Source organism: Myxocyprinus asiaticus, chromosome 30, assembly GCF_019703515.2.
Source record: "Myxocyprinus asiaticus isolate MX2 ecotype Aquarium Trade chromosome 30, UBuf_Myxa_2, whole genome shotgun sequence".
NCBI lineage: Eukaryota > Metazoa > Chordata > Actinopteri > Cypriniformes > Catostomidae > Myxocyprinus > Myxocyprinus asiaticus.
Genome location: NC_059373.1, coordinates 35,051,465 through 35,065,681, shown reverse-complemented (window position 1 = coordinate 35,065,681; position 14,217 = coordinate 35,051,465). Strand labels below are relative to the sequence as shown.

General features: G+C 40.8%; 1 protein-coding gene across 1 annotated transcript; it reads right to left on the bottom strand.

Annotated features, from left to right (window-relative positions):
• Nucleotides 1–3,419: 3,419 nt before the first annotated feature.
• Nucleotides 3,420–10,892, bottom strand: LOC127421561 (uncharacterized). Its single transcript, XM_051664688.1, has 4 exons — nucleotides 10,731–10,892; nucleotides 5,812–5,999; nucleotides 5,602–5,687; nucleotides 3,420–5,411 (listed from the first exon to the last, which is right to left on the bottom strand). Exons 2-4 carry the CDS (start codon nucleotides 5,990–5,992, stop codon nucleotides 4,065–4,067), a joined length of 1,614 nt encoding a protein of 537 aa, XP_051520648.1. The 5' UTR covers nucleotides 5,993–5,999; nucleotides 10,731–10,892; the 3' UTR covers nucleotides 3,420–4,064.
• Nucleotides 10,893–14,217: the final 3,325 nt, after the last annotated feature.

Sequence of the window (14,217 nt, the reverse complement as noted above, 5' to 3'; positions counted from 1 at the left end):
ACTTGCCTGTTCTGATCCCTGTGGCCGTCGACGAGCCTGTCCCGTTCCCTGTGGTCATCGGGTCTGTCCTGTTCCCTGAGGTTGTCGATTATCCTGTCCAGTCCCTTGTGGCCACCGACCAGCCTTTGCTCAGTCCAGTTACCAGCACCCAACCAACATCAGCGGCCAGTCAGACCCCTATTCAGCGGCTGCCCATGTCCAGTCTGATCCTTGTCCAGCAGCCATCCATGTCCAGTCTTTACACTGCCCAGCGGTCGCTCACGTCCAGTCAGACCCCTGTCCAACAGCCGCCACTGAGCCTGACCCCTATCCAGCGCCCACCACTGCATCTGATTTTGTCCAGCAGCCATCACTGACCTCACCCACTACCCTTATGTCTAGGTCATTGTGGTCACTCTCATGTTGGTCCGGTTCCTTGCAGCCGCTCCCCAGTCTGCCCAGCCCTCAGCAGCCGTTCCCCAGTCTGCCCAGCCCTGGGGACTGGGTAAGACTGAGCAGCAGCTCCCCAGTCTGTCCAGCCCCCAGTGTTCGGCGCTCAGCCTTACCCAGTCCCCAGCATCCATGGGCACTCAGTCTGCCCATGCCCTTCCTGCCCTTGCCACCATCCTCTCCACCCTTGTTCCCTTCCTCAGGCCTTCTCCCCAGCCGCCGGACCAAGCCTCCTACCAGAACCCTCCTCATAGGCCTCTGGACCCCGCCCCTACCTGGATCCACATCCCTGGCCGCCAGACCATGTCCCTTTCCTGAATCCTCTTCCAAGGCCACCGGACCCAGTCCCCTCCCTGAAGCCTCCTCCCAGGCCGCTGGACCTCGCTCCCTACCTTAAACCTCCTCCCTGGTCCCTCCCACCAATTCTACCTTGGACTGCCCTGCCGGTTCCACCCTGGTTTCCCTCCCTTCCCTCCCTTTCTTTTGTTCTTTCTGTTCTACGTTAGTACCTGTTCTGTTTGTCCTGTCTGTTGTTTGATGTTCCCATTCTGGGACACCAGGAGGCATCCCTTTGAGAGGGGGTAGTGTCAGGATCCTGTCACTTTGACAGTCTGGTTTTTTGTGGTGACAGAATGCTGACACTCTTTTTCTGTGTCTGTGTTGAGCGCATGGCTCAGGGGTACTCTCCTGACCATGCGCTCTACCCGTCCTTGTTTTTTGTCTCTGTGTGAGCGCACGGCTTCAGGTTGTGGTTTCCCTGCTGTGCGCTCTTCGGTCAGTTATTGTGTTTCATGTTCGGAGCATGGTGTCTGGATCCTGACTCTCCTGTCTGGTTCGATTTTGGGTGTCGGGGTCTGGACACTCATGCTCCATGTCTTGTCTTCTTTCTTTCCCTCCCTCCCTCCCTGGTCAGTTCCCTTTGTGTTGGTATGTCTGCTGTAGGAATGTAACAGTTCAAATTTCTCACGGTTCGGTTTGTATCACGGTTTTAGGGTCACGGTTTCGGTATGGTTAGGTATTTGTTATGTTCAGGGAAAAAAATATTACTGCCAAATCCAAAGTAAAAATATTCTATTTAGTAACAGACACTTCAAGAGATTTGCCCTCACTACAATCACCATAGTTTTACTACAGTAACCATAGTTTAAACATTGTATTTGTAGTAAAATCATAGTAACCATGAAATTAACATTGTTAGATTCATGCCTACAATATTATAGTAAAATCAAGGTTACTAAATGGAAACTACAATATTACTGTTGTAAAACAATGGTTAATTGTATCAAAACTATTATTTCTGCCAAGAAAACAATGGTGACAGCAGTCATTGTTACTTCAGTCATGGCTACTACAATATTACTATAGTAAAACCATGGTTACTGTATGGCTACTACAGTATTACTACATAAAACCATGGTTAATTCTATCAAAACCATGATTTCTGATAAGAAAACCATGGTGACAACAGTCCTTGTTATTACAGTCATGGTTACTACAATATTACTATAGTAAACCATGGTTAATTTTTGTTAGGGTCCTTAAAGAAAATAAACTCACTAACTCAACATTTTAACTTAATACTTGCATTATTACGCTGCATGCATCAACATGTAAAGTGCATTTCAAACTTAACTCAATGTATATTCAACGTTCAGAATCTGTACATCACTATAGAATAAATTTCCTATTAAAATTAATACGAGAATGGATGTCATAACGTGACTCAATTATTTTAATCATACCTGGAAATCCCACATCTTCATCAGCGGAATAAGGGCAACATAACTTAGTTTGGCTATGAACACCCGGAGCGCTTTAGTTCTTGTTATTTGAAAAGTTAACATATAATCCAAAACCACTTTTAGACCCCTGAAACGGACTAAGAGTGAAAACACCCTCATCCTCAGTTTCGGGCTCACCTGCGGCTCTGTACGCACCATGCACTATATATCCTCAGGTGATGTCGGCGTAAATAGCTAATCAAATATTGATGTATTACCAGTATACGGCACTCACGTCGAGCAATGTTTGCAAACAGTGCCGGTTTTGTACAAGTTTTTTCACTATCTCTTTGTAATTGACTGCATAAAGAGAAAGTTCCCAGACAGGAGACTTAAATGACACAGGGGCTTCTCTCTTGTGGCTTGTTTTCTCTGCTTGCCAGTTTGCCAACTAATGCGTGCAACTCTGATGTCATCAACTGATTTAACATACTAACAGTTAATAGGACAGCTACCCTCTCTGAGAAAGTTGACCCACATGAAACACAGACAGAGTGTGTCCATCTACAGAGCGATACAGGTGCATTAGTGGAGGTTACATCTGTGTATGTCTATTTAGCGCATTATTAAACTAGAGATGAACCATGGAGCAAATGCTTACAGAACCTTGGTTGGCGAACCGTTCGGTTTGTTTTTTTATGGAGAACCATTACACCCCTAGTCTGTTGTGGACGCCAGTAGGTGTCCGTCAGGGGAGGGGTATTGTCACAGTCTGCCCTGACTGTGCCTCCCCTGATACTTGTTTGTCTAGTCTTGAGTGTTTTTTTCCTGTGTTGCCTTGTCTCTCATGCCCTCTTGTGTCTTGCAGGTGTCGGATAAGGCGGATCCGTTACCGGGCAGCAACTGTTCTCCAATTAACATCATTGGCGGCACCTGCTCCCTATCTACCTTTTTCCTACTGAAGTCCCACTTGTGTTCTGTTCTGTGCTAGTTTGTTTTGTTGAGTCTTGTGATCTCCAGTCAGTGCATTCCTGGGATTTCCTGAAGACTTCAGTCGGGTTTTGGGTTGTTTAGTTCATGTTTACAGTGTTTCTAATGTTATTGTAGTGTCACCCTTCTGTGTTTTGCATTGTTGTTGTACTCTGTTTTCCATTCTGAGCAATGAAATGCAATTCATAGTTGCCCTAGTTGTCCACATTAGAGTAAGGCCTAAAAATATCCCTTCAAAATGGCTAAAAATAATGTTTTGTCAAGACAACAGACCACAGGTAAAATAAAACCTTTTAATGGGATTCCAATCGATTCAAAATGCTGTATCTTACAGAAATACTACATGTAGTCTCAATTAATACAAATAAGTCAGTTAAGTATTTGTCAGATCAAAAAGAAAAAACAGTAGCACTCTCCACATCAATGTATTTCTCTCACGCTAACGTTTTAACATGACCCTAAGTCAACCACAGGACCAGCCTCACTTCCTGTAAATTGCAGAAAAAGTCACTTCCTCATTCAGTGGAGTCCTGTCTCCAGCATACACTGTAAACACTAAAGTAATATTTGCGAATAATAAACAGAAATTTGGATAATGGAAGTTATATGGATTTCCTTTTTTTTTTTTTTTTTTTCTCATATGTGATACAGTAATTACAAAAATAATCACAGTCATTGTTGCAAATTGCTCAGGAGAGTGTAGAGTTTAAATAGATGTGAATAAGCAAATAAAATTGTCAGTAGTAAAACAGTCTCGTACTTCTCTTAAATTTGAGTCAAGCGCAAGGATTATAATGTGTCAGACCAATTTAAGCTTTTCTAAAAAAAAAAAAAGCTCCAAGACAAAATTATAAGTGCGTTTAACAATAAAGGAGGCATTTACAGTATGGTGATGTGTAAACTGATTTGCTAGATTCAGTCATTTCATACTTTGAAAATCTGTGACCTTTGATTTTTGTGAAATTTTGATTTTATATCATCAAAATTGATCTGAAAAGAAGGAACAATTTTAGGTGCTGGCCTTTGTTTAGATGTCTTGACTCCACTAGGAGGTGTCAAATCCTGCTGATCATCGGTTGGCAGAGGTCTGTCTACTCTGTTTTGATTTTTATTTCGGAATTCAGAGGTGCTACGTGGCCTGCTGTGTTGAGCAGTGGGTTTAGACAGCTGACGACCTCTATCTTGTTGTAAGTCTCGCCCAGACTGAGACTGAGAGGCGGAGGAGCTACTAGTAGCATCCTGAAGCACAGTGTCAGGACTTCGTCTTGAGCTTACATTCTCAGTTTTAGTCCTTGTTTTCTGCCTTGGTAAAGAGTTGCTGCGTCGCAATTGTGAGTTCCTCGCCAACTGGCTTGGCACAGGAATGTCAACCTCATGTCCAAGAAGCCTTTGCTTCACTTCATAGCTGTCTTTTGATGATCCCACCACTTTAATAACATCCCTTTCCTGCCAAATCAAAACTTTGTAGATGTCTTTGAGCCTGTAAATGTCATGAGCAATTAGTCTCTGCTGACTAATATCAAATTTATTCAGCTCTATTTCTTGTGTTCGTAGAGATGAGGCGATGTCCTGCATGAAGTAAGACAGTTTTTTACCTGCTTCCTTACAGGCCCCTCCCAAGAGTCTGACAGTAAAAAACTCTGAATTATCATCATGCTTAATATGAGTGCTGTGATCCGATTCAATTTTTTTAATAAATTCTTTTTCAAAGCACACTGTGTATCTGAATACATCTGGTTCCACAGAGAAACAAAACTCAGTTTGCCTGGGAGAAGGGCTCTTCCAGCTTGCATTGGAATATTCACTGAACCTGGAGGGACTGCAAAAGGAGCCTCCTGAGCTTGAGCTTCCAGCCAGTGGAGAGGCAGGCTGGAATAGTGGCAGACTGTTTGGAGACTCTGGGGATCTTGAAGTTCTTGCTGTAGATGGGCTACTGGCCCCAGCATACATTGAGTTGCCATTGGCATGATTGTGTCTCGATGTGGATTTAGGTATGGATTCATAGTCATTGGGGCGATATTTGGAGACAGAGCCATTGGAGTAGCTATTAGTGTAAGGCGAGGGTGTTCTTCTCTGAACACGGGTTTCTTGAGCCTGAAGCTGCATGAGTTTGGGACGGATGAGTTTTAGTCTAAAAAATGAGCCCTCCAAATGCAGCTCACCTGATCTGGGCTCTGACACCTTAAAGCCATAGCTTTCAAGAAGATTTTGGATCGCTCTCTGACTGGAGAACATATTCACATTGAGGGATGCTTCGACTGGCATGTCCAGCTAAGAAAGTGGAAACATTAACATATGCACAAACATGTTAAGGAAATATCTTTGTCATGCTTCTAATTTGGACATTTATCATTTAGAACAAAATATTCAAATGCAAAAATTAAAATGTCAAAACACTGGTAATTGTATTTAATTTGCAGAAAATTGATTATGTGTAAGGATCACCCATAAACAGCATTACCTGAGGCCGATGTACACTTTTAACATCCAGTGGGTAAAACTGACCTTCCACTTCCAAAAGATGATTGTGTTCCAAAACTCCAGGTACTAAAATATTGAAAGAAAACAAGGGGTTTTACTCATGGATTCAGAGATTCCTCGAACAGTTGGAAAAACACTTGAGGAAACTAGAGGAAAAATATATTGAATATATTAAGCCAAATTTTCATACCTTCTGCTGATTCAAAGACTACATATGCCTGGTATTTGGTAGAGGTTGGATAAATCACTGTTAAAACATCTCCACCCTTGTTACTGCGCCTCAGAAAGTGCACGGTTAATCTGTCAATCATGCTATTTGGGTCGATGTCTGGAAGCCCAATAACTTCGATAACCATTCCATCTGTGTCCATGATTAGACTAAAACAGTAAAGAGTAGGGGGTGTCACAAAATATCAGTTAATGTCTGCAACATTATCCTTTCCAGTAAAAACATTATTTAAAAAACTATCATTGTTAATGGCTGAATTACACCTGTCTACAGGTCCAAATCTGTTAAAACAAAAAAATAACTGCATAATTGTTAAATAAATACATAAATGTTAAATATGGATTCAAAAGCTATGCCACAATGTGAAAGCCATGCCTCCTCATAATGAAAAAGGATGAAGAAATAAACAGAAATAAATAATTGAAGACATAAAATATCCAGAAAAAAACTTGGAAATAAAAATATGGAAATAAAAAAATAAAGAAATAAAGTAATGAAAGAGAATTCATAAATACTGAAAGTAGGGATGCTACGATTGATCGGCCACCGATCGGTATCGGCCTATATTCACTTCCTATGACTCGATCGTTGGTCTCATAATTTGGCTGATCACATCAACCAATTGCCCATGTCGCAAAAGATGTATGGCTTCTTTAAGACTTCAGCATCACTGTCATGTCATCAAAGGTTGGTGGGGAAACACAAGACGAATGTTGTAACACAATAAACTTGATTCTGCAGTTAGGGACGATGCAGTGTGAGAGGTATGACATATGAACAACTTGTGTAAAATATATGATGTTTCACACACAACACAGCAAATTGACAGATACGGTTATTTATTCATTGTCACTATTTCATTTAACTATTTGTGGCAGCGGGGGCGTGGTCAAGCATCTCTCCGGAGAGAGAAAGCGGTAAGGGTGCTTACACCTGAGCTAAATTATGTCTAACACCTGTCTCTTAATTTCAGTGAGCACGGGGAGAGCGGATAAATAGAGCGACACAACACTCAGTCGAGAGAGAGACTGGATATGACAGAGCCGAGCCAGAGCAAGGATTTCCTAATAGTGAGAGTTTATTTGTGGAAGCAGTGTGTGTTAGCGTTTAGACAGTGTATAAAGGTAAACTGTAAAGTGGTGTCGAGGAAGAGGGGAAATAAAGCCTCACCTGAAGAAGGAAAACTGCTTCTCGCATCATCTTTTACACTATTATTCTTAATTATTGTATTATTTATACTGTACATATTTCAGCATCATATTTATTGCATCTTATTGTAGTATCTCTTGTAGAAGAGTAGTGGGGAGAGCTCACATCCCTGGGGGGCACCTGTGCTGATTGTACATGTGCTGGAAGTGAATATCCCCTGTTTCACAAGCTGCTGCCTGTCTGTCAGAAAGCTGGTGATCCACTGACAGATAGATGTGGGAACAGAGAGTTGGTGTAATTTAGTCTGGAGAATAGCTGGGATGATGGTGTTAAAAGCCGGACTGAAGTCCACAAAAAGGATCCTTGCATATGTCCCTGGTCTGTCCAGATGTTGCAGGATATGATGCAATCCCAAGCTGACTGTATCATCCACAGACCTGTTTGATTGATAAGCAAATTGAAGGGGATCTAGAAAGGGTCCGGTAATGTCCTTCAGGTGGGCCAACACCAGTCTCTCAAATGATTTCATGACCACAGACGTCAGAGCGACAGGTCTGTTGTCTTTAAGTCCTGTGATTTTGGGTTTCTTTGGGACAGGAATGATGATTGTGCATTTGAAGCAGCATATGCCAGATAAGGGTTTTCTGGTGGTCTGTTTTTTAATTCATTACAGTGACTATGTTAAATAAAAACATTTATCACAAATCAAAGAATTAGGGGATGATTCGCTAAGAATAAATTGCTCCCAGTAAAAGTCCCGGTTATTTGCATGAATTGTCTACGCTGGTTTAGCGCCCAAATCACTAAAGGATTTAATGACATTAATTAAACGTTGTTAATGTTAGTTAATAAATACAATTGTTCTTTGTTGTTCATCTTAGTTCACAGTGCATTAACTAATGTTAACAAATACATATTTTGATTTTAAATTGTATTAGTAGGCAATATATTTAAATTAACATTAACTCTGATTAACAAATGCTTAAAACGTATTGTTCATTGTTAAGGTCATGTTAATAATGTTGTTAATTATTTGTGATGAGGAGGAGGGTGGGCTAATCAGCTGAGGAGAGGGATAAAGGCAGCCGGATGCGGCAGTTCGAGAGAGAGAGAGCCACACGCAGCTGCCGTGTGTGTTTTTATGTTTGTGTCTTTTTGTTTACGTTTTTATTCAATATTACTTTGACTGTTCAGCCAGTTCCCACCTCCTCCTTTCCCATTTTAATCCCGTTACATTGGTGCTGAAACCCGGGAAGGAGGAGGGATGCACTGTCGTGGAGTCCTCGCTACTGCCGTCCGCCTAAAGGAGCAGCCGGGGGACGGTGGAGCTGCTGCTGGCCGCCTGGACGCGGAGGAACGGCCGCCATCTGCGAGGGGAGGAGGGGCTTGCTGCCGGCCACCTGGAGCAGTGGAGCCGCTGCCAGGGACGGAGGGGCTCACTACCGGCCACCAGAATGTGGAGGGGCGTTCCATCCGCCAAGGGTCGGAGGGCTCACTGCTGACCACCCGGGGAGGAGTGGCTGTCGTCCGCCAGAGGGTGGAGGAGTTGTCGAGGACCAGGCGACGGCATGTCTGGGAAATGGTGAGCAATTTTTTTTTGTCTCTCTCCACTCTCTCTCTTGCTCTGCCTCATTCTCTCCTTTTTCCCTCCCCTTGTCTCCCTCCCAGGGCTCGAGGAAGGCAGGGAAAGCCTGCTGGCAGGCACGGCCAGAAAGGGAGAGGGATGTACGTCATGCCAGGAGTTCCCCGGCCTGAGACAAAGGAGGGAGGAGTGTGACGAGGAGGAGGGCCGGGCCGTGACTATGCACGCCCGGCCCCCAGTCGGGCTAATCAGCTGAGGAGAGGGATAAAGGCAGCCAGATAGGACAGTTAGAGAGAGAGAGAGCCACACGTAGCCGCCATGTGTGTGTTTATGTTTGTGTTTTTTTGTTTACGTTTTTATTAAATATTTCTTTGACTGTTCAGCCGGTACCCACCTCCTCCTTTCCCATTTTAACCCTGTTACACTATTGTTAACAAATTTATCCTTATTTTAAAGTGTTACCCCTATTTTATATAGAAAGGAGGTGTGTTTCGGGGAAAGGAATCACAATGACTTTGTATAAACACTCAGTATGCAGCACAAATTCTGAGCTGATTGCATCTGCTTAAACTAGCAGGTGGTTCGTTTATACGATGCAGGACTTTGTGCTGAAATAAAACACGCTAAAGTGGCGCAACTGTTTAGTGAATTAACCCCTTCATGTTTTGCAGTTACAAAGAAGGAAATAAGAAATTAGGCCTAAATATTGTGCATTGTAGGAATATGCAATATTTCATTACTATTAATTTCAGATAATTATATAAACATGTGTTATGGATAATGAAAAGGTGATTATTTTTTTCTCACGTTTGTTTTAGTTGATAATATTCTTGTAAAACACAAAAAATTAGGCAACAACTAAGAGAAAGAAGTTTCAAGGAAATTTAAGTTTTGTTAAGAATTTACCAGGCTGCTACAATGAGCACCTCTGAGGAAGAACTAGTCTAACACTTTGATTAGATTTGCCAAATCTGCCAAAGTTAATGGCACTGAATCTTTGAAATAAATTAAAGAGTTTGAAGCAGATTATTTGATTAATTGATTATTTGAATGAGCTACTACTATAGGGGGGAATTAACTAAGAATGAATTGTGACCGGTAAATGCGCTATTTACGTATAGCTTGCGCTGTCTGCGCTGGTTTAGTGGCCCATTCACTAAAGGAATTATGCAGATCAGCCTACAGCTCAAACGCCCACAAAATGTATGCAGAACTGCAATCTGCATGTGAAATTGCCTTGTTGCGGGACGATTCTGAGCGATACACCGGAGGACGCTGCAGATCAAAATGATATGACACACTCTGATGGGACTGTACAGAATCACTCGCACTGCTGTGATCCAGACACCTGAATCATCTCTTTAACATACCGAAAGGGCGCTTGACTGCTTGGCATGCTGATATATGCCAGGTTATAACGCTTTTCTCCATCATTTAATCATTTTTTGACAAATTACCGCATGTATGATCGAAAGAAAATGTACATGTGTGCCGGGCAATTTTTGTGAATGAAGCGCAACTTACAATGAGCCTAATTTAAATAGAAAGGAAGCGTGTTTGCACATAAAGGAATAACAAAGACTTTAAATGCTCAAGACACATGGCAATTTCAGCACTTGCACCTGCTAAAATAGATTGTTGGTGGTTAGTGAATAAGACGCAGGTATATGCGCTGAAATACCACGCACAAAAATGGCGCAACTGTTTAGTGAATTCCTCTAATGCTACCATACTCCCCCCCAACGTTTCCCACCCTAAAGACCAAAATGACCACCCAAACATCGCATCCTGGTAACGCCACTGCTACAAACTAGAAAGCTCCACATTCAACTAAACTACGCTATTGTGGACAGCTCTCGCTTGCAATTGTAGAAGGTGTGGTAGATTGTAAATAAGCTACTGACTATACTGAATCGCCAAGCGCTGGTTGATGCAAAAACGTACACGTCGCAAAATGACTGGGAACTCTGCAGCCTTCTAAGTGTAGCACGAAACGTGGAAAACCTGTTTTTCAACAAGCGTTCCATCATCAAGTATTGAATGACAGCCACTAGCTTTGTTTAAATGCAAGGCAATGTAATTTAACGATAAATGCACACCTATTGTTGACGTAGGCCTATCTGAACACTTAGAAATTCAAAAACCGTACCTTTCGCTGATATAAATGTAGAAATGTTTTGTTCGCCGGAGTGAGGTACATAAGTAAGACTCTCTCAACTGTCCTGTTGAAAAGTGAAAGTGAAAGTCTCCACAGAAACAAGGGGCGCGCTACAGCCAATCAGCTTCCTTGAGTGATCTTCCTCTTAGGTCTTACTTATCCACCTTTTCCCCGAAAAGCCAGTAGTGATGTTATGATGTCATCAGCTGCTAGAGTAACAGCTCTCTGCTCCCACTGTTCATTTGCAGCTCTTCCCTCTGGATTGACCCTTGACTGATCAACATTCCAGGAACACTGCTATAACTCACAGTCACTCAAATCTTGACATCTTTTACTTCAGGGTCAGGTGATTTTGCCATTAATTACCTTTTTTGTTTGAATTGCCCAGGTGGAACATTAGGAATCACGATGACAATGTGTTTGGGAGCCAAATATTGAGGAAGAGATAACAGTGATTTATTGACAATGTTGACCTTTTAGATCAGTACAGTGTAACATACAGGTATTTCTCCATGTCTTTACCACTGATTTTGCTTGATTAAATACCTGCAACCATAATATTTTCATCAACTATCAAATAAAAAGGACACATTGTGTTTGTGCACATAACCAGTGTACTTTTGTGTTTGTGTTAATAGTAATTTCTTTGAATGCTTTACAGCCATAAAATACTTGAGCAGTTGCGCTGAAGAATCAAGTAACACTGTGCTAAATGTACACACCACACACATTATCGCAGCACTTCTGTGCAATTTCAGCACAGTAAATGCCTACTATGCCTTTAATGCACTTTTGGACTTATCAGACTCCTTTTCAGGTGAAAGTCCAAATAAATAAGTATCCATGTTAGTGATAAGACAGAGACATCATTTGAGGAGACAAAAATACAGTATCACAATTGTGATCCACTGAATCTTAAAAAAAGTTAAAGTAATGTGTTGTTGTTTAAAGGAATATTCCGGGTTAAATACAAGTTAAGCTCAATTGACAGCATTTGTGAAATAATATTGATTACCACAAATTAATTTTGACTCTTTCCTCCTTTAAAAACAAAAAACAAATCTGGGTTACAGTGAGGCACTCACAATGGAAGCGAATGGGGGCCAATTTCTTAACGTTAAAATAATCACGGTTTCAAAAGTGGTACGTCCAGTTCCCCTTTTGTCTAGGGTTTGAGGAATAGGGTAACAAGAGAACACGAAACACAATCAGAAGGCTTTGTTTCCTGTCCCAGAACTATTGCACAGACTTCCAGTTCTCAAAACAAAGATATTGATTTAATGGTTTAAAATAGAATCTAAAATGGCTTCAGGAGGGAACCAGGCCAAAATAACAAGATGGTATACTAATTAATTAGGAGTAGAACTATCTAATCTTTAATCAAATAAAATACAAACAATAATATACCCTTACTCCCTAACTAGCCAAAAACAGGAGAAAAGGGTGGTCAATAAACACAAAATGGCGTCCTCCTCCCTACAATTTTTTATATAAACAACGTGTTCAAAAAATATAAATAAAGTCGAGCAATTTCGTACTTTCTTCAGTCTTAACACACAACACAAGATGGTAGAAAAACACACAAAAACACTCTGCTCACAAAGAAGTTCAAACACGACAGTTTCTGGGGAAGGAGAATCAAAGCTCCCTGACAACACACGAATGGAGCGCAAACAAGTTTCTGAAAGTCTCTCTCTCTTCCACAAAAGGAACTCTGCCTTATATAGCTCAGATCTAGGCTGCATCTCCAGTCAGGGTGTGATTGCTTGCAGCTGCTGCTTCAGCTCCTTCATCAAAGAGAGAAATAAGAAACACAGAGAACACCCGCCCCCAGCAGGCATATAACAGCATTACAACAACAATAACACATGTCAACCCACATAACATAACAATAAAATACGTCTCAAGGACTCAACAAAAGTATAGCCACAAGACATAAACAATGTGTGTGTAAACATGATTTTAGTATGATAAAATCACTTACTAACCTTTTCTGTGTAAAGTTATGGCCAATTTTACAACTTCGTTGCCATGACGATGTAATGTCAACAAACCCGAAAATGACTATAAAAATTACAATTTAAACAACTTTACAGCTCAAATAATACACAAGATGTAACAGAATAATTAATGCAAGTGTTTTTATAAAATTATAAGCTTCACATTTCTTCCTTTAAACCCTCCAAAAATTGGCCCCATTCTCTTCCATTGTGAGTGCCTCACTGTAACCTATTTGTGCTTTTTTAAAAGGGGGAACGAGTCGAAATGAATTTTAGTGGTAATCAACATTATGCCAGAAATGCTGTCGATTGAGCTCAACTTGTATTAAACCTGGAATATGCCTTTACATTTTTAAGTATCATTGTAAGGCATTTTATAATGTTCCATTTTGTAATAAGGCAGTTGTAAAGCACAACACAAATTTCAAATGTAACATGACAATGTACGATCAGAACTATCTGCTGCAGCGAGGCAATACTTCCATGTTACCATTAACAATAATAGTAATTCATTTTAGTGATCAATTAAGAGGTAATTTTAGTAATTGACCAGTTAGTAATTAAACAGCTGCATTTGAAACACTGTGTGTGAAACGTTAAAACCACAGCAGAATAAACATAAGCCTAATTTGTCTGAACAGTCTCTGTGTACGGTTACTTTACAGGTATAAAATCAACTTTTTAAACTGTGCCATGGTCTTCAGAAAGAGTCTCTCTGTAGAAAGTGACAATGTAAATGTGAGAGAACTGTAAGATTTAATTTTTTTCCCCCATTTGAACTGTGTTTCTCTTTCATTTTCAAAATGGATGATACAAACTTTATTTATACTTATGTATAATTACAAACAAATATATTTAAAACAGGCTGACATTTAAATCTTTCATTGCTAGTTGTCAACCATACTGTAAAGTTTTGTAGTTGTCCCATTAATATAAAACTGCAAATCATTTGTTAATAAGGTACAGTGCAATTTAATTTTACCCTCTTTGCGACTCTCACATAACAAATACACACTCAGGCATCATCACTGGCATGATGCTCTTCATTATTTCAAGATGAATACGAGGATCCACAACAATGATTTCTCTTTCTCCTGTCTTTATTCAGTTGAACATTAACATCCAAACAGATTGGATTCACCTTATAACAAAAACGTTCGAACCAACAGCATAAAAAAAATAAACTCAACAAAAAAAGAAACGTCCTCTCACTTTCAACTGCTTTTATTTTCAGCAAATTTAACGTGTAAATATCTGTATGAACATAAAGATTCAACAACTAAGACATAAACTGAACAAGTTTCACAGACATGTGACTAACAGAAATGGAATAATGTGTCCCTGAACAAAGGGGGGGTCAAAATCAAAAGTAACAGTATCTGGTATGGCCACCAGCTGCATTAAGTACTGCAGTGCATCTCCTCTTCATGGACTGCACCAGATTTGCCAGTTCTTGCTGTGAGATGTTACCCCACTCT